At 61.4% G+C, this 19,255-nt stretch overlaps 2 protein-coding genes across 4 annotated transcripts in view; one reads left to right on the forward strand and one right to left on the reverse strand.

Annotated features, from left to right (window-relative positions):
* Positions 1–234: 234 nt before the first annotated feature.
* BGN (biglycan) lies at positions 235–14,701 on the reverse strand. The gene is made up of 8 exons (XM_007993047.3): positions 14,528–14,701; positions 4,874–5,122; positions 4,473–4,585; positions 3,785–3,998; positions 3,220–3,330; positions 2,936–3,029; positions 2,674–2,812; positions 235–1,608 (listed from the first exon to the last, which is right to left on the reverse strand). Exons 2-8 carry the CDS (start codon positions 5,109–5,111, stop codon positions 1,411–1,413), a joined length of 1,107 nt encoding a protein of 368 aa, XP_007991238.1. The 5' UTR covers positions 5,112–5,122; positions 14,528–14,701; the 3' UTR covers positions 235–1,410.
* The window catches only part of HAUS7 (HAUS augmin like complex subunit 7), a 44,744-nt gene continuing 39,347 nt past the window's right edge, over positions 13,859–19,255 (forward strand). Inside the window, exon 1 of one of the 3 annotated variants that reach the window (XM_007993050.3) lies at positions 13,859–14,204. In XM_007993050.3, coding sequence (XP_007991241.3) covers positions 13,902–14,204 — 303 coding nt within the window. In that variant the 5' untranslated portion in view covers positions 13,859–13,901. The remainder of the gene's footprint in view (positions 14,205–19,255) is intronic. The other 2 variants (XM_073013342.1, XM_007993049.3) reach the window with 2 other exon arrangements.

The following is a 19,255-nucleotide window of genomic DNA, read 5'->3' on the forward strand; positions in this document are numbered from 1 at the left end:
CTGCAGTCGGTGTGCTCTTGGCAAACGCTCCACGCTGAGAGGGCAGGTGCCATTCAGGCCTGTTTGGATTCTGGAGCCCCGTCTCAGGACAGCTGGGACCATGAGTGTCTAGGAGGGAGGGGAAAGGGGCTAGCCCAGACCTGAGGATGACGGGGCCCCTCTTCTGAGGGTGAGGAGCCCAAGGGCCAGGAGGGGCATGGAGAGGCCAGGCCGCCACAGGAGCAGCGCACGGAGCCGTGTTGCACAGTGTTTCTTTAATGGAAAGACAGCCACCGACCTCAGAAGCAGCCCCTCCTTGCGCTGAACCAGAAGGAAAGGGGAGACCTAGCCGCCAGTGGCGGTGAGGGGGTTCCATGAAAACCGGTGTCTGGGACTCTGGCGGAATGTGGGGCCTCTCCTCTCTTTGGGGCAGAAGGGCCAGGGCCTGACAGGCCTAAGGCTCCCCTCTTTGATGGTGTCATCTGGGCAGGATGCTGGGCCTCCAACTTCCAGCCTCCTCTGGGACTGTACAGGTTTGGGGGCAAGGCCTGAGCAGGGCAGGCTGAGGAGGCCGCTGTCCCTGGGGTTTCGTGGGCAGGGGCTGGGTGCAGGCTGGACAGACAGAAAGCAGACCCAGCTCAAGGCAGAAGGCCAGAGGGTGTGGAGAGAAAGGGACAGGCAAAGCCAGGTTTGGAGAGATGGAGGGGACAGGCCACCAAGCTCAGAAGCGAGAAATGTCTGAGGAAGCACAAGACACACACACACACACACACACACAGAGAGAGAGAGAGAGAGAGAGAGAGAGAGAGAGAGAGAGAGAGAGAGAGAAAGAGAGAGATTGAGAGGAGAAGGAAGGGGAAAGAGAGAACAGAAGGGAGGACTGGTCGAAGGGCCAGTGGAGCAGGGGGGCTGGGAGGGACAGGCCACGAACTTGCAAGGGAGCTGAGGGGAGCTGCGGCAGTGGGGAGAGTTGAAAGGCTGGAAATGCATGAGGAGGAGGAACAGAACATGCCTGTCTGGACAGGTGCAGCAGCCCTGGCAGAGTTCACTGTCCCCATTCTTATGGAACACCTCCTGGCTGCTGACCCAGGAACCATTCTCCTAGGACTGGAGCCTTGGACACTTGAGTTTGGGAGTGAATGAGAAAAAAGCTTCATGGGGTGCCTCTGGGTGGCTGTGGTGGGAGAGCAGGGGCAGCTCTGAGGCGGAGGGAGCATGTGATAGAGGCCAGACCTTGCGCCCACCTGCACCCTTGGGAGCCAGGGAGAGGCCGTGATGGGGCGGCGAGCTGGGGTCGGGGACCTGAGGTGGGGGGCTGGGTTGGACGCAGCTGGGTCCTGGCTTAGCTTCCTGGCTCTGCCTCCCCATCAGGATGTCTGGCTGTGCTCCCCAGAGACCCCCACCGAGGCCCCACGGTGGCTGCAGCTGCCTCTACTTTTTGTAGTTGCCAAACTGGATGGCCAGGCGGTCAGTGACGCAGCGGAAAGTGGCCGGCTGCACCTCCCAGTAGGGCACGGGGTTGTTGAAGAGGCTGATGCCATTGTAGTAGGCCCGCTTCACCCCGAAGCCCACGGGACAGAAGTCGTTGACACCCACTTTGGTGATGTTGTTGGAGTGCAGATAGACCACCTGAAGGTAGAGGGGCTGCGTCACTGCAGGCCTCCCTCCCTCCATGCCAAGCCCACTGCCCCCAGGAGGCATTTTGCTGTTACCTCTGCACCCTACTTCAAGGGCCACACCAGAGGCTCCCTGTTGTTGGGAGGAGCAAACCAAGGCATGGGCGTGTTCTTTGTGTGGGTGTCAGCCAGGATTAAGGCACTGGATGTGACCAGGGACCAGGATGAGGGTCTCAGGTGGGGCAGGTTGAGGATATGTGGGGGTGGGGCTGGGGTAGGGGTGTGTTTGGTGGTGTGAAGTGAAGGAAAGGTGGCCTGACCCTCGGGGGAGCACCCTCACACTCCATGGGGCACGAGAGGAGAAAGAGCCCTTGGGGTGCCCTCCTCTTTCTTCCAGTCATCAGAGGAGCTCGCCCTCTAGCAGCCCCTCCAACTCTCTGGAGCCACTGTCTTGCTGTCTTGGAGAGGAGCAGAGGAGGGCAGGCAAGGCGCCTGCTGGGTTGGGCTGGGAGCCCAGTGCTAGTGAACATGACAATGGCCACTAGAGGGCGCTCTCAGCCCATCATGGGCATGGCCTTCGTGGTGCTGGCTCACAGCTGGTGCGGATGGGGGTGCTCCAAACAAGTGTGGATGGAGCAGGGCTGGGCAAGACCAAGATCACCACCCATCTGGTTGGGAGCCAGGCCAGTGATGGAAGCTCCCGACAGAATCCCAGGCAAGACCGTGCTCCCCCTCTTCAGCCTACTTCCTGTCCTGGGCTGTCGCTGTCTTGGCACGGATCAGTACACCCCCACACCCCCAGTTTCTTGACTCCCTGGACTCTGCCACATCTTTCTGGTGTCCGACCCACCTGGAGACCCTCAGGTCCAAGATCTACCGGGCTGCCTTGCTCTGTATCTACCATGGAGCCCCTGCTCCCTGCCTCCTCAGCACCAGCTGGGAGCATCAAGACCGCTCCCTTGCAGATGCCCAGAGTTGGCCGGGAAGGAAGGCCAAGGGGCTGAGGGACTGCTTGGGGACATGCACACCTCCCCCAGCCCAGCCTTAGGGAACCTGGCTATGCACGCCCAGCTCTCACCTGGAGGAGCTTGAGGTCTGGGAGCCCCGAGGGCACCCTGGCCAGCTTGTTGTTGTCCAAGTGGAGCTCCCGGAGGGTTGGCAGGAAGCTCAGGCTCCCGTTCTCGATCATTCGGATCTGGTTGTGGCCCAGGCCCAGCCTGTGAGTGGGAGAATGACAGGGACTCAAAGGCTGGAGAGAAGGATGGTGGGCTGGGCGCGAGGGGCCACACAGCACTGAGGGACTCTGGCATTACCCTCGGGCAGTGCCGGGCTGGCCTCACCTGTACAGCTTGGAGTAGCGGAGCAGGTCCTCCAGTTCGATAGCCTGGATTTTGTTGTGGTCCAAGTGGAGTTCATTCAGGGTCTCAGGGAGGTCTGCCAGGAGAAGAGGGCACAGGGGAGAATGCAGGTGCTGAGGGCAGGGGCCCTAGCTCTGCCCCAGGTGGTGGGAGGGGACTGTTGAGCCTTTCCCTGAGTCGACCGGGCCTATCCAGAGCCCCCACCCTGGCCATCTGTGCCGTTGGGGGTGAGGTAGGCAGGCGTGCAGGAAGAGTGGGCTTCCTACCTTTGGGGATGCCAGTCAACTTGGCCTCTGAGATACGCAGGTAGTTGAGCTTCAGGCCATCGAAGGCTCCAGGTTCAAAGCCACTGTTCTCCAGTGGGTTCCCGCCCATCTCTAGGTGAGAGACCTCATTAGCCCGGGAGCCTGGTGGTCCCTGCACAGCCCTGGGTCCTGTCATTTCCGGGCTAGTGTGGTGAGCCCTGCTAACTGCCGGCTGCTCCCATCTCCTGAAAGCAGTTCTGCTAATTTACCGGGCTATTTGTAAACTCTTAGCTGTTCAGCACTGCTAGTCCCAGGACTGCTAGCTCCCCAGGGGCAGCAAGAGGAAAGGGAGGAGGGCCAGAGATGCAGACAGGGCTCCCAGAAGCCACCCGGCCCCTGTGGCCCAGTCTTCTCTTTAGCCATGGTGATCACCTGCATAGAGGATTTGCCAAGAAATTCATGGATTATCTTTTGGCTGTTCTCACCATACTCTTTCTTGAACCGAGCCTCTAAAGGTGTCCCTTAGTCTCCCTTCCCCATGCCCCGAGACAAGGCTCTGAAATGTTCTGGGAGGCTTTCAGCTCACCGATGCAGTTCATGTTCCGGAGCCCACTGAACACGCCCTTGGGCACCTTGCGGATGCGGTTGTCGTGGATGCGGAGCTCCACCAGGGAACTGGGCAGGTTGGGCGGGATCTCCACCAGGTGGTTCTTGGAGATGTAGAGCTTCTGCAGCTTCCGTAGGGGGCTGAAGGCCTTCTCGTGGATCTTGGAGATCTTGTTGTTCACCAGGACGAGGGCCTGAAGCAGGGCGGAAGGAGGAGCTGAAGGCGCGGACTCCCTGCCCCACCCGCCCCTCCCTCCTGCCTTCCTGTGCCTCCCCAGTCCACTGGGCCTCGAGGAGGTCAGTCCGTGCTTGTGAGCAGAGTGCGGGGCAGGAGGCAGCACCCAGGCCCAGCCCTGAGCCTCAGCAGTGCCACCACTGCCTTGCCTCTCCAAGCCTCAGTTTCCTCACACACACGCTGGCTACAATGAAATCCGTTCTCCTCTGTCGCTGGGAGGAATGGATGTGATGAAACGTTTTCCGTCACGAAGGGAGCTCGAACCCACATGGGCGAGCTGCAAGCCCGGGAGCTCCCACCACGGCTGGCTCCAGGCTTCACCCTGAAGCCCACGGGTCCCCGAGCTCCTCTCATACCCACACGTCCATGCATATGCACCCACCCGAACCCCTGCCCCCTGCTGTAGGCCTGCTGGTTCCTCCCAGCTCCTTACGTAGAGGTGCTGGAGACCCTTGAAATCATCCTTGCGGAGCTCAGAGATGTCGTTGTTCTGCAGGTCCAGCAGAGTGGTGTCAGGCGAGATCTCTTTGGGCACAGACTTCAGACCTAGGGGCCCCACGACCACCAGCAACATGAACTTGGAGCCATCCAGCCGACTAGCCCCACCGCAGGGAGGCCCAGGGACACACACACGCGACACTGATGGGCACACGGGGATGCCACCACAAGTGGGTGCAAACTGCACAGCTTACAGCCAGATGGCTGAACCCCTCCTACACTCACATCATGCTAGCCACCAGCCCACAGGACCGGCATGTGCCTCCCTCAGACGGGGCTCTCAAGCTGCACCTGTGCCTCCTTGCATGCCCCACTCCCCATCACTCAGGGACAAACCCAGATCGGAGCACTGAACCACCCGCAGGTGGCAGTGGCAGCCAAAAGGACACATGGCGCTGTAGGTGGGTGTGACAGAGTCTGGGTCCAGGACGCCCGAGGTGTCGGCGCCCGAAGCTTCCTCATCATTCATCATGAACGGCCCATCGTCCAGGGTGAAGTCCCAGAAGCCCCTCTGCTCAAAGGGCAGGGCCTGGCTCAGGGCCAGCAGAGACGCGAGGAGCCACAGGGGCCACATGGCGGATGGGCCTGGGGGAAGAGGCAGGGGGATCCTCAGCACCAGTACCCGCCCATCTTCCCCATGCCAGGGGCTAGTGTCCCGTGTGTGCAGTGGCACTGCGTTCCCATCCCTCACCAGGGATGGCCAGACCCTGGGGCGGGAGGCGGAGAGGGTGGAGTGTGGGCAGAGGGCTCCAGGCAGGAAGGGAGTGGATGCTGCTGGCAAGGAGGGTGCCCCTTCCACTCCACTCCCCTCACCCCTTCCACTACCCCCTCCCCATCCCGGACAGGACTTGGCTTAATCAGGCGATGAAACGTCTCCTCATTAGCAAGTCTGCAGGCCCCCACACCTCTGAGTCTGCCAGAAGCCTGCTTTAGGGCAGGGGCATCCGTGAGGCTGCGTGGAGGAGGTGGAGGAGGAATCTTAACCATTGGCCCTCAAGGGCTTTGAAGAATTCACTTTTTGGGACGCCACTGTGGCCTCCTACCCGGGCCAATCCTTCCTTTGAGTTCTGGGCTCAGGGCAGCGTGGATGAAGTTAGTTGAGTTTGGCAACTCTGAGTTGCTTCCTACCTCCTGAGCCCCCCTTCCACCCTGCCCACGTTTCTCAGAGACCCTCTAAGGCCAAGGCAGAGAGGCAGGGTGGAGAAAGAGGGGGTGTCCTTTGAGGCCATGAGCAAAGTTGGCTGAGGCAGCACTGAGTGGAGACCCCAGAGGTGGAGGACATGACGCCCCAACACTGCCCCTGGGCCTTGGCTTCCTCCTCTGGACCACCCGCCCCAGCCCCCCTGCCCCACACACACACTGCCTTGGCTCAAACAGCCCTGGAGCTCCTAGATGTGCCCCTCCCTGCCCACAGCCTCGGCAGCTCAGAGAGGCCCCCCAGGGGAGCAGGCTGCCGCCAGGGTGGCAGGGCAGGGTCAGGCTTGCCTGAGGCCCCCCAAGCCGAGGCGGCGGGTGGGAGTGGAGGGGAAGCAGCCCTGCCCGAGCCTGCCGCCAGCACCCACCTCTGCTTGCCTCCTTCCTCCTCATCAGACACGGTCTCCCGTCCAGAGGCAGCCGGGAATGTGCCCTACAAGAAGAGGCTGGAGCCCTGCCTCTCCTACCACTCCATCCACCCTGACTACCTGGCAAAGGTCCAGGTCTCACCCCAGCCTCACCTTCCCCATCTGTTAAGTGGGAATGAACATGCCTGCCCTGCTCGCCACCCAGCCTGGGGTGGCCCTCGGTGCATCTAGAGACGGGGAGCCCAGCTGGGCAGCAAGGGCCTCTGGCAGACCTGAAGCAGTCGCACGCCCAGGAGACCCTCACTTAGGGCCAGTACTAGCTGGGGAGGGGCAGTCTGGGGCTCCAGCAGGGCGAGGTGAGCCCCCTAAGCCCAGCTGCTGGTTGCAGGGGTCTAAGGAGGCCGTGGGGAGGTGGGAGCTCTGCCCCCTAGGCCAGCACTCTCTGAGCAGCCCCGCCCTGCCCGATGCTTCCCCAGTTGACCTGGGGGCTGGGTTGGCTGCTGGGGGCTGCCGCTTTGGGGTCCTTGCTGCCAGCGGACTGGGGGCCTGAGGCCACTTCGGGGCCAGGTTGGGTCTGAGCACAAGCACTGTGCCTCCAGTTCCATCAATCCCAGGAGAGGGTTGGGATGGAGGCCTGTCCTGTCGCCCCCTTGCAGCTCCTTGGGCGCTCCAGGGAGCATCTGCTGGCATGCGTCCCCTCTGCACTGGCATCCCCTCTAGAAGCCGCCCATGCCCCCTCCCACACCCGTGGACAGAGGGGCCTGTGGTGAGGCTGTGGCTATAGCAGCTGCCAGGCCAGTGGAGTGGCCTTTCCGCAACTGGCCCCAGAGCCCTCCTGAGCCCATAGGCCCTGGGCCATACTGCAAAGTAGGAGTCAGAGCCCAAGGCTTAGTTCAGCTTCCCGCTCATGTGGAGCTGGACTTTATGCTGACCCCTGGGGTCACCAGGAGGCCCCTGCTGGGGCAGCACCCAGCCTCCCTCATTCTTTTAAGCCTTGAGACCCCACAATTGCAACCCAGGGCCTGCCAGCCCCAGGCCGGCCTGGCAGGACTTAGGGGAGCCCCCCGGAGGGTCTTGGCCCCCAAGTAGGGAGAAGGCTCAACACTCACCTACCTGGATGGCGTTTCCCTTCCTCCGGGACAGGGCAGGGCAGGGCCTCTGATGCCTGCTGCCACTGCGGGACCCTCTCCCAGTGCCACTGGACACCCGGGGGCAGGAGGAGGAGGAGGAGGAGGAGGAGGAGGAGCAGCAGCAGCAGCAGTGGGAGAGAACAGGAAGGGCAGGATGGAAGCAGGAGAGCAAGATGGAGTGGGGGAGGGAGGAGACTGCCCTGCCCCTCCCTACCGATGCCCCTGCCAAAGCCGCCACCTCCCAGGGAGAGTGAGTCAGGGCTGGAACACCCCACCAGAGCCCTGGAAAGCTCCGGGGTGGGCAGTCCACCTGGACAGGTGGGGTTGGTGTGGTCTGGCTGGGCCTAGGGGAGGCTGTGGGGAGGGGCTGGGGAAGGCTGAGGGGACAGAGGACCATCTGACTATGGCCAGCCTGGAGCCCTCAGGACCCACGCATTGGCCTGGAGGAGGACTCTACAGGGACTCCTGCCCCGGGGCCAGGGGTTTCCCCAGCAGCTGGGACTTCCCTGCAGGCACTCCTGTTAGGTAATCGGGCCCTCCACCAGGGGAGGGGGCACAGGCGCAGGGCAGTCAGTCATGGCAAGACTGGTCATCGGGGTCTCAGGTGGGTTCCCGGGACCAGCCGTGGGGCAACAAGGACTCTGAAGGCAGGCTGCCTGATATAGTAGGATGTCTGGGGGGTCTCCAAGAGACTGAAAAAGGGGCAAGGGGAAGAGGTTCCCTCGGAGCGGGGAGGGAGGTTGAGGGCTGGGAGGCCCATACACTCGGGCCCCGTGACAGAGGCAGAAGGACAAGGTTTGGCTGGTTTTCTATGGCTCATGGCTGTGCCCAAGCAGTGGGCAGGCTGGAGGAGTGGGGGCCGGGCAGGCTTCCCGGCACATCCCTCATTTCCCCTCAAAGAACTGGCACAAAACTGAGACCTCTCCCGAGGAAGGGACAGGCTCTGTGTCTGAGCCCACAGGAGGCGGCAAGGGGCCCATGAAGCCAGAGGGAGCCAGGGGAGCCTGGGGGGAAGGATCCCCTGGAGCTGGCACGATGAATATCCCCATTTTATGGACACAAAAGCTAAGGCCGAGAGAGAGGCTCTCACTTCCCCCAAATCACTCAGCCTGACTTGGAACTCAGCTTTGGCGCTTCTAGGCCCTGAGCTCTCAGCTGTGCTCCTCAGCCACAGGGGCTCCAGCCATGTCTCTGGGCCCATGAGAGCCTGAATGCCCGAGACTGGGGGTGGCAGTTTGGAGGTTCTGGAGATGGATGGGCTCAGCTGTTCTCCCAAAGCCTGGCCCCTGCCTTCTCCCCACCACCTCACACCGAGCCCCTCCCTCCCGCCAGAATATGCACACACACGTACACACATACACACACAAACATACACACAGATGCACACATACACATACACACTCGTATACACACACATGTGCACACACACATGCACACACCTACACAAAACACACATGTACACACATCCACACACATCCACATACAGGCACACATCCACACACATACATGCACAGACACATGCACACTCTTATACACACATGTACACACACATATAGACACACACATGCATACCCATGTATACACATTCACATACACATATGTATACACATATAAACACACATACACAGACTCACACATACACATACACTCATGCACACACCTATACACATACATGCACATGTACACACACATGCACACATACACACGTACACACATGCATACATGCACACGTACACACATGCACACATACACCCACATACACATACACATATGTAAACACATACATGCACACATCTATACACACATGCATACACATTCACATATACATATGTATGCATACACACATACATACACATATATCCACACAGAGGTAAGGCAGGTGAGGCCCCCAGCCCAGGAAGCAGGAATACCCCATAGTCAGATCCTGAGAGACCCACAGCAAGTCCCTCCAGTCCTCAACTCTCCACTACCACCACTGAAGCCTCTGGGCCTCAGTTTCCCTTCATTGGCCTCCCTGGATGTGTCCTCAGGGACTTCAGGGAGGGTTTCAAGCCCCATCAAAGTGTGCCCTGAGCTCCCTGGATGCCACCTCTTTAGAGCAAAGGACAGGAGCGGCAATGGCATGAGCCCCAGGTTGGGCGACCGCAGGTGTGAGTGAGGGAGGAGGCTGGGCTTCCTGGAGCCTCCGCCACCACCCCAATAGGGCCCTCCTTGTCTGCCCCTCTGAAAGCCAGCGCAGTCCTCTGCACTGGATTGCTCGAGGTCACAGCCAAACAAGATGCGTTGGCAGCCTCTGAGAGCATGGAGGGTCCGTGCCAGGCATTCAGGCCAGGCCAAGGGCGGCGGGAGCAGGGCTTGAGGTCTGGCGGGCCCTGGGAGCTCGCCTGCAGACGGTGTGGCTCACAGCTGCCAAGTGGCAGACGCCGGACGCTGTCTCCGCAGCCTCAGCTCTGGGCATCTGCCCCCCTGAGCAACCCGACCTGAACTCTGACACACGTGCCATCTTGCACGCAGCCCTGCAGGGTCCCCGGGACTGTGCCCTTCCTCCCTCCCCTCTGGCCGCCAAAGCCTTTTGGGCCCAGTTTCAATCAGCAGCCAGTTGCTTGTGCCCCGACTGACACCTGGCCTGCCCCCGCCACTCTCCCAGGCCCCAGTCCACCAGTCCCTCCCCACTGATGGCTCCAGCCTGCACTTGGGCATCAACCAGAGAGGGGATGTGTAACCTCCACGGCCTTGCCAAAGCCTGCTGTGTGCGTTCATCTGTGGGAATGGCTGCCTGAGGGGCTGGGGGCTGGAGTGGGGAGGGGTGGACCTTGTGCACCCCAGCCACATTCCAAGCCCCTGCCATTGCCCCAGCATGCCCTTCAGGCAGCCACGCTTGGGTGTCTGCTCCCCTTGCAGCCACGTGTGGAGGGGCCGGGAAACCCTGGCTCATCTGCTGCTCAAATCCTTTCCAGAGGTTTTCTGGCAGGGTGGGGACAAGGGTGGAGTTCTCCCTTGATGCGCCCAGCCACTTCCCACATCTCTGTGCCAGCCCTTTGCAACCTGTGGTGCCCATGTCGAGGTCCAGCCTGTCCCCACAGTCGGCGGAGTGCAGGACTCAGCCCTTCCTGTTGTGTGCTCCTGGTCCTCTGCATGCGGACTACTGCTGCCCGCCCCCTCCCCCCACTCCCTGAAGGGATTCTGGGCCTCCTGCTAGAGTCTCCAAGGGAAAGGGAGGATGCTGTCATCTCTCAGAGGCAGAGCAGGGGACTCATGTGATTTCTTTACTTAGCCCCCTGCCGTCCCCCGTTGACTATAAGAAGGAAGCAATACTCTTAAGACTTGATGAAGGGGTAAACTGAGGCTCAGGGAGTTGGCCCCAAACTCTTGCCCAAGGCCACACAGTGAGGAAACAGCAGAGCTGGTACTGCACACACTGTCTGTCTGTCCGTCTGTGTCCTTGCCCACTGGAGACAGTGCCACAGGCCCCAAAGCTGGCAGGCCTCACACTTTCGGGGCTGTGCAGGGAGCTCCCCTGGAAGCATGGCCCTTCTCTCTGGATGCCACCATCAGTAGCTCCTCAAGGCCCACAGATCCAGAAGCCCCTCCTCAGCCCCCAACACAGCCAGCAGGGCAGCCCCCACCCAGCCTCTCACCTCTGCCTCTGTCTGCAGGGGCGTCTCCTGGAAAAGCCATCTTCTCCCCAGGCGAGCACTTCAGGGCCCCAGGGAAGATGCTCCCGGCCTGCTCCCCAGACCCTGGGGCCCTGCCTCCCTCCCTCCCTGGTACAGGCCCACCAAGGCCAGGAGGGGAGAGGAGGGTTTCCTGCAGCCCCTCCCTGCCGCAACCCGCTTTCTGCCAGGGGCTCAGGCTGGGCTGGGATTAGCCTCCTTCAGCCAGCCAAGGCGGCCCACAGGCTGCTTAGCCTCAGGCTCCTAGGGCTGCTGGGCTCCCATGGGTGTGTGTACCCTTGCATGAGGGCAGCCTCCAAGACCCATGGGATGGCAGTCAAGGCCAAGCAGGGACTCAGACTTCCAGAGGATAAAAGTCACACTGGCTTCCCAGACTTCCCCTGTCTCCATGGACAGGGCTGCCTTCTAATCTTGTGGCCACCCACGTCTGCCCACTATGCTCCCCTTGACCCATTTGAACACCTCAGGGACCAAACAGGACTGGGATGCCCAGCAGAGGCAAGTTCAAGAGGCCCACAGAGTCTGTTGGGTCCCTGGTCTTCCAGCTCATCTCAGGCCAGTGTTTAAGTGGAGCTCAGGCTTAAGATGCAGTGGACCGGGAGAGTTCCATGCGAAAAGGCTGGCTAGAGCCCCAGGCCCCTAAGCCTCAGAAGTGAGCCCCATGGGAATGGGCAGCAGCTTCACCAGGCCTGCCAGGGAGCCGGGACCTGCCTCGGGCTGGCTGGGATCGGAGCTGCGCAGGTGGGAAGCTGGGAGGGGGAGGGTTCTGCAGTCCTTGGAAGAGCCAAGGCTGGCGGCCCCTCCATAGCCACCCCAGAGCCCCAGAGGCTGTTCTGACCCAGAGCCATGATGGGGCGGGAGAAGAAGGCAAACGGCAGAGGAGGCAGCTGGGGTGGTTTCCAGGAGTCTAGAGTCCCAGAAGGGGCTTCTGGCTGTGGGTTCCAGGTCAGGGAGGGGACCTTCCGGCCTGGAAGGGGACCTGGGGAAGGAGGAATGAAGCACAGCTCCCACCCCTCCAGAAGAGGTGGCCCCAGGCCTTCCCCAGGGAACCTTGGGAAGCTGGTTCTTTCTGGAAGGCTGGAGAAGGGCCTGGCCATGGGTCCTGGAGGCCACTTAGGCCAGGCTGGCCTCAGGCCAGGAGGACTGAGCCACGCGCCCTCCCCACAGTGCAGTCCCTCTGCACGCCCCCCCGAACTGGTCCCTCTAAGACTTGCAGAAAGGGCTCTGAGTGGCTGAGCCGTGGCCCCTGCTCTCCCAGCCCAGCATCTGAGCAGAAGAGGACAGGTGCTGGGGCACTGACCGCCCCAGGCCCCGGCCAGCAGGATCCCAGGCTGGGCTGCCTTCTGAGGGAGCCGGTGCCCACCCAGCGGCCTAAAGCCCAAGGCAGGGTGCCCTGGGAAAGCCACCATCACCCCCAGCCCCTCGGTGTGAGCAAGACCCCCTGCTGGTGTGTCCCCACCCACCAGTGTGGTTCCACGCCTGTCGGGGGCTTGGCGGTGGGCCTGGACGCTAGGGGAGCAACGTGGGGCAGGGACCAAGCTCTCCCGCCCACAGATGAGTGGGAGGAGGTCGTGGTGGGCATGGGAAGACCTTTCCAACAATCAGGGGTGTTGGGGGGTGAGCAAGGCAGGGGAGGGGCCCTGGAAGGTGGGGCGCCAGGGACCCCAGGGCTGGGGCTAGGCCTGCGGGTGGGGCGTGTGCTGGGGATTCTGTGGGCCGAAGATGGTGGGGGCTGGGCCCGGGAAGCACGGGAGACGACAGAGCGGGAGGTCCCCATCCCACCTCTACACAAGGTGGCAAGGACTCAGAAGCCCTTGCTGAAGGCTCTGAGTGCTAACTGTCAAGTGTGAACTCATTACAAACCCCTCCTCTGGGGACTTGGCGCTGTCACTGGAAGGGACACGCTATAGCTTTGTTTGAGTGACTCTGGAATGTTGCTAAAGACAGGAAACTCATTCTTGCCTGGGAAACACTCCCCTTCCTTTCCCAGACTCCCCATCTATGCAGTGGTAGGGTTAATGCCCACTGCCACCTGGGTCCTTGGGGCTTGAAGGTGGGCCAGGGAGGCCAGGGCTGCCACCCACAGCTGGCCAGCTTGCCATGGGAGCCCTCTGCGCTCCCTGGCTCACAACCTGCTCCCACCACCCAGCCCTGGTGGCTTGGAGGCTGCCCCGCATCTTCCTTTCAATACACCCACATGGGCTTGTCCTCAATGGCTCACTATGCTGGCCCACAGTGGCCATACATGGACATGTTCCGCACCAAGACACCCCTGCTCATATACCAGCTCTCCTGGGGTGCGGCGGGCACAGGCAGCTGGGTGTCACCAGGAGGTGCTCACCTGCACCCCTGGGCGCTGGTCCCCGGGAGCCTTTCTGGCACGGGGGCGGGGGTGCTGAGCATCTCCAGCTTGTCTCAGTTCCAATTAGTTGCTATAGGGCAGAGAGCTGGCAGGACAGGGAGGGGCGAGAGCACAGAAACAGGAGCCCCTGAGGATGGGACCTGAGCAGTCTGGCGGCCAGGACAGCAGAAGAGAGACCTGCCTACCAAGACAGACCACTGGAGACTGATGTGTCCTGTGCCCTGCAGGTCCCTCGGTCCCCTGCTCTGCTCAGCAGGCACTCAGGCACCCAGCCCTGCCCACAGGGCAGTGAGGGGGCGCTCCCCTCCCTGGGCCTTCCAGAGCACTCCCTCTCCTGGGTCCCTTGGCAGGCCCCTCTGGGACCCCAAGCCAGGTCCGCCCTGGGGAATATGGCACAGTTGCCTGATTTTCTCTCCTTCCCTTCCCCATCCATTCTGAGTCCCAGTCCAAGGGGGTCCTGGAAAACAGACAGGGCTGAGCCACCCAGGCAGCCCCAGTCAGGGCCCTTGCAGCCAGGGCTCCCAGGACCCATACTTCTCACAGAGGAAGTACAGGCAGGGCATTAACCTGGGGGTGAGTAAGGAATATCTGGGCAGGGTGCCTGGGGCAGGCCTGGGAAACCAAGTCTCTCAGCCCATGCTAAGGACTGGCCTCGGGCAGTGCAGCGGAGGACTGCTCCTGGGTGCTGAGCTCGGTGGGTGCTGGGCAGTCCTCCCTGACCCTACCCAACCCGGGCCAGGTGCCAAGCCCTGGAGCAAGGAGGCGCCTGGGCAGAGCAAGGCTGAGGGAGTGGAGCATGCGCCTGGGACTTGCAATGATGAAACATGGCCGTTGGCAAAGCTGGGGTGCCAGTCACCCAGCCACGCTCTAGAGTGGCAGCCAAGAAGACGGACCCCAAGTGGGAGGCAGAGAGACAAGAGCTGGATGAAGCAGAGCAAGGTCAGAAGGGAGAGGGAGAGGGAGAGGGAGAGGAAGGGGTGAGGGAAAGGTGCCTGGAAGGTGGTGAGACGAGGCAGAAGCCTGACAGGGACCAAGGGGACCGCAGGGTGGCGATGAAGGGGCATGGATCAGCAGCCTACAGAGAGCACTGGGGAAATCTGTGGACACCCTCGGGGGCACTGGGGACAGCAGGACCAGGGCTTGGGATAGCGGAGGCAGCAGAGCCAGAGGCATCTCTGGATTGCTGAGGGGGCAGCTTGAGGCCAGCAAGGGGACAGTGCGGACAGCGCAGGGCGGGAGTGGGCCTGGCTCAGGAGCCCTACCTGGAGAGGGGAGGCACCAGGCTCAGGCTGGCTAGTTGGCGGGCTGGGGTGGTGGGCCGTCCGCACGTCTGTCTGTCCGGTCTGTCCGGTGGACCGAAAGCAGCTACTCACTCCTGGGCAGTTTGTGGAGAGAGGGAGACAGAGGCGGCGGGAGGGAGGCTAAAGGCTGGGCAGGCGGGCCGACGGGGAGGGGACAGCGGGGAGAGGGCGGGGAGGGAGGAAAAAAGGGAGGGGGCTGGGGGGGCGGAGAGGGCGGGCGGGCAGGAGGGGGCAGGCTTCCCGGCCCCCCTGGCAGCTTCAAAGGGAGCAATTTTCTTGTAGACGGCTGGACTAGCTGAGCCCCCGCCCCCTCACCCCCTCGCCCCCACCACCTCCCCATCCTCCTTCCCCCGCCTGGGGCAGACAGCAAAGGAACGGACACACTCACACTCACTCAAACAAGGACCCAGAGAGTCAAACTTTCCACTGCCCAGATGGGGACACTGAGGTGCTGGCTGGCATCTCGCCAGGTAGAGGAAAGCGAGATGGAAGAAAGACGAGGGGGAGGCGGCCTTGGGCTGCTAGGCCGTGAGTGGCCCCTGGAATTTGGTCCTGAGCCTGCTGGGAACCTGCTTGGGCCTAAGCAAGGAGGTGGTTTCTCCAGGATCAGAGAGGTAGCTGTTGTGGATTTCTGGAAGGACTTCATGTAGGCTCCTGGCCCCTGTACCCTCCCTTCCACCCCAGGCTTTCTTCCCTTAAAAACAGGGCCCAATCCGTCTGGTGGTGGCAGGATGGGGCAAGGGGCTCCCTAGCTTGCCTGCCGTGAGCTGATTCAGAGACGAAGGATCCAGCGAGCCAGTCTTCTTGCTTAATCTCTGCAGGTCCCCACAGAGAACCACTCTGTGGGTGGCCACTTCCTCTGGGCTCAACCCTGTGCCGGTCACTTATGGGGGTAACCAGGTTACCCCACCAAGTCTCGGCCACTTCCTGAGGGCCCAAATGAGTCCAGTTCCTCCAGTGTCTAGAGCCCAGGTCCTTAGTACGACACTGCCCCCTTGTCCCATAGCGTCCCCTTCTTCCCTCAGCAAGAGCAACTCCTGAGACAGAAGGGTAAGGGTTTAGATGGAGCGAGAAACTAAGATCTCCAATAGAACTAGGGGCCAGGAGTGCAGAAGACCCAAAGAGAAAATTGCATATTGAGAGAAAAAGCTCGAAGGGGTCGAGAGGGAGAGAGGGGTGGCTAGAGAGAGGCGGCATCCAATGAAAAGAGGACAATGTCGAGGGCTGACGTGGAAAACCAGGGGCCAGGCTGGTAACCCTGGTTGCCTCTTGATTTCGTGGTTGGAATGAGGAGATTGGAGACAACGTACGCCCTTTCCAGGCAAAGGGGCTGGCTTGTTTGGTTCCATTCATTTGAAATGTCCACAAAAGGCTCATCTGTGGGGACAAAAAGCAGATTTGTGGGCAGTGGGTGCTAGGGGATGATAGCTAAAGGTATGGGTTTTCTTTTTGAGGTAATGAAAATGTTCTACAATCCACTGAGTGATGGTTGCACAGTTCTGTGAACAGACCAAATGAAAACCCTTGCCTTGTCCATGCTTAATGAGCAAATCGTGTGCTAAGCACAGTCGCTCTCAGCAAATCCGTTTCAGAACAAAGGAGAAATCCACTCAAGGCATGCCTGCTGCCCAAGGTGCTGGTACCCAGTCCCTTCCTGCACTGCTTGAGGACTGAGAACCCAGGAGCTGTCACTCAGGGCCTCAGCCTCTAGGAGACCCATTGGGGGTGAAACAGCTCTGAATACCTTGGGGGCACAGGGTCATGCACAGTGCCATAGGCTCAGGAGGGCTACCTGGAGGAGGTGACCTGCAGCAGACCAGTAGGGAAGAGGGATGTTGCCGGTGGAAGGAAGAGCACACGTGCGGGGGGTGTGGGGAGACACAGCCCTGCACCAACCTCACCCTCAGGTTTCAGCCAGGCATATTCCTGGAGGGGGCTTGGAAGTGGCGATGAGGCGACACCCTGCTTGGGGGAGACACATAATGCATGCATCTTGCAGCTCTTACCTGAAGTTGGGGGCTGCTTCTGGGGGCAATACTTATATAAATACGGTCCTTGTGCCTGGAGGGTTCTTGTGTCTGTGGTTTGCAGTCTGCAATAAGCCATAACTGCATGCCCGGCCCAGGGCCCACTGAGTCACTCGGCCTGGGCCTCTAATTTGGGGGCCACTCCCAGACCAGCCAGGCAGTACCTTAGTCTTAAGGGCCTCCCCCTTCTGCTCCCCCTCCCACTCCCCCCTCCTCAGGCCTGGGCTCTCTCTGCAGCGCAGAAGCAACTTTGATCCCAGCTGAAGTGCTCTAGGAACAGCGCTTCCTTGCTGGCGAGCAGAGTGGGCAGTCGGGCAGCCTTCTGCCCTTCTGGCCTCTCAGGGCTGGGAGGAGGCAGGGGGAGGCAGGGGGAAGCAGGGGGAGGGCAGGCACCGGGGGCACAAGGCAGGAAGGAAGAGCAGGCATTTCCTGAGGCCCCCAGGGCTCCTGGGGAGGAGGCGGACACACAGCTGTCTTAGCTCCCCAGGAACCAGCGGCAGACAGGGCACAGGAGATGGGGGAAGTAGAACCTGGCCCCTTCCAGCATGGCCTGTATGTGACCCTGGGATGCCACTGCACAGGCCCCCTAGGCCCTAGCTGGGATGCTTCCCCCAAAAGGCTGTAGAGGGCCGGAAGGTCCTGCTGGCACCAGCTTTGCCTTGCATCTCAGCCCGGGAGACCCCTTCTCCTGCCGGATGGAGCTGAGAGCTCAGTTCTCTCCACCTGACAAGGAGCCCACCCCCCTCAGCTGCGTGGGGAGGGCAGCCCTGGGCAGCCTGCTCAGGCTTCCAGGGAAAGCTGTCTTGCTCTGGCAGTTGCCCCTGCACGGGGCCCCAGGCCATACTGTGGTCTCCCTGCTCTGAGCCTAACTCTCGTCTAGCCCTCATCAGGCAGCTGCCACCCCAGCCTGCCCAGGTCAGAGCCCAGGACAGGTGCTGGAAGGTAGCAGGTGGGGCGGCAGCCACGGGATGGAAGGATGGGACAAGGGCATGTCTGAGGGAGGGAGAGGGCCACGGAGGAAGGGGGCTGGGAGGAGGGGAGGCAGGGCGCAGGGATCTGAGCCAACTGCCATCTCCTTGGCCAGTGTGGGAAGAGGACCTGGAGTCAACTGCAGCCTGTCCCCCACAGCTGGCTCGCAGCTGTTTGTGTCCTGTCTTCAAAGCTACAGCAGGGAGGCCCAGGAGAGAAGTGGGGTGGGGGTGCCCAGAGGGCAGACTGTGAGCCCTCTGGTCCCATTTGGGCATGAAATGCTGGCGGATGGTGTGAGTCCCAGAGGGCAGAGCCTAGGAGCCTGGGAGGTGGGTGGTCTCTTATGCAAGGACCCCTACAGAGGTGGGCTGCTTGTTTCATGATTCTCCAGGGTCTGCCCTGCTCCCCAAGTGTGTCCAGCGGGCCCTCTTCTCTGTGGGTGGCTGCTTCTCGAATCCTTCTGCCTGGACACGAACTCCCCCGCCCTTCCAACCTGACGGTGTGAACAGAAGGGCCCATGCCTGTCTTGGGAATGGGACAGAGAGACAGAGGGAGAGCCGAGAGAGCTGGGCTAGAGAGCTGCAGTGGGCGAGGCAGACGGGCAGCACTCCCATCCCCTGGACCATTAGCAAGACCCTCAAGAAGCAAGGAGGTGACAAGTGCTATGCACCCATACAAGACTGGGGGATCAGAGAGAGCGTCTAGAGGAGGAGGCAGTGCCCTGAGGCTGCCTCTCAGTCGCTGGGGAGTAGCTCTTGCAGAGCCTCAGCCTCCAGGACAAATTCCCATCCAGAGACCTGTCACTCACACATCGAGGTTACCTCTTGAGCAAGTGACCCTGCCCAGAGCGGCCCCAAGTTTATGGCCTTGAGTGGGCCTCACTCCCAGTCTGCGGGCTTCGTCCGTTCCCAGTGTCGGCACCCTCAGGGGCAGACACCAGTGGGCAGCCCCACCACCACTCAAGGGTCTCTGGATGACCTGCAGCCTCGAAGCAACATGAAGCGGACGCTCAGCGGGGCCCTCTGGGTTCAGAGGGCGGGGCAGTCATGGAGGAGGCTTGTGTCAACATGCCCCGGATCAGCCGAGCTGGTGCTGAGTGAGCGGAGCCTCCACTATATGGAAGCTTCCCAGTGCTGGATGGCGGAGGTGTGGCTGGTGAAAGCTGGCACTCTCCATGCCAGGAGCTTTTTTTGACCTTCCCCTGAGGACATAATCACACAGCATCTCTCCCCTCTGGGCCACCAGGGCTGTAATTTCAGGGCCTGCATGGGGGCTCCGGGGAGGCCCAGCCTGGGTCTAGCTATCTTTAGAGAGGCATAGTCTGGGGCGTGGCCAGAGGATGGAAGATGGGTTGCCTTGGAAGCCGAAGCCTGGGAGCCAGAGGCCAGGGGCACTCTAGGACCCCTGTGGTCTTCCCTCAGGGAGGCCAAAGCCCAGGAGCAGCACCGGGAGGCTCTGGCGGGAGTGGGGAGGGGCTGGGCCGTGTCCTGAACCCTGACTTCAGCTCAGAGCAATCTTTGGCCCAGATGCTCAGAAGATGGGGTGGGATAGCACTTGGCCTGAGGGCCGGACAGCTTAGCATCTCCCCGTGTGGCCATGGTGGCAGCTATTATTGGGGGCAGGGGGTGGACGGTGGCACAGCAGGTGAGATGCTTGTGTTAGACCGGAGGGAAGGCTCAGAACAGAATGTGGA

The sequence above is a fragment of the Chlorocebus sabaeus genome, chromosome X (genome assembly GCF_047675955.1).
Source record: "Chlorocebus sabaeus isolate Y175 chromosome X, mChlSab1.0.hap1, whole genome shotgun sequence".
Lineage (NCBI taxonomy): Eukaryota > Metazoa > Chordata > Mammalia > Primates > Cercopithecidae > Chlorocebus > Chlorocebus sabaeus.

Coding starts and splice junctions, on each gene's coding strand:
- BGN (XM_007993047.3), bottom strand. CDS start 5,111: ATGTGGCCCCTGTGGCTCCTCGCGTCTCTGCTGGCCCTGAGCCAGGCC. Junction 3,331..3,784: donor CCGGAACATGAACTGCATCG/GTGAGCTGAAAG, acceptor TCTCTCACCTAG/AGATGGGCGGGAACCCACTG. Junction 1,609..2,673: donor CAGACCTCAAGCTCCTCCAG/GTGAGAGCTGGG, acceptor CTCTACCTTCAG/GTGGTCTATCTGCACTCCAA.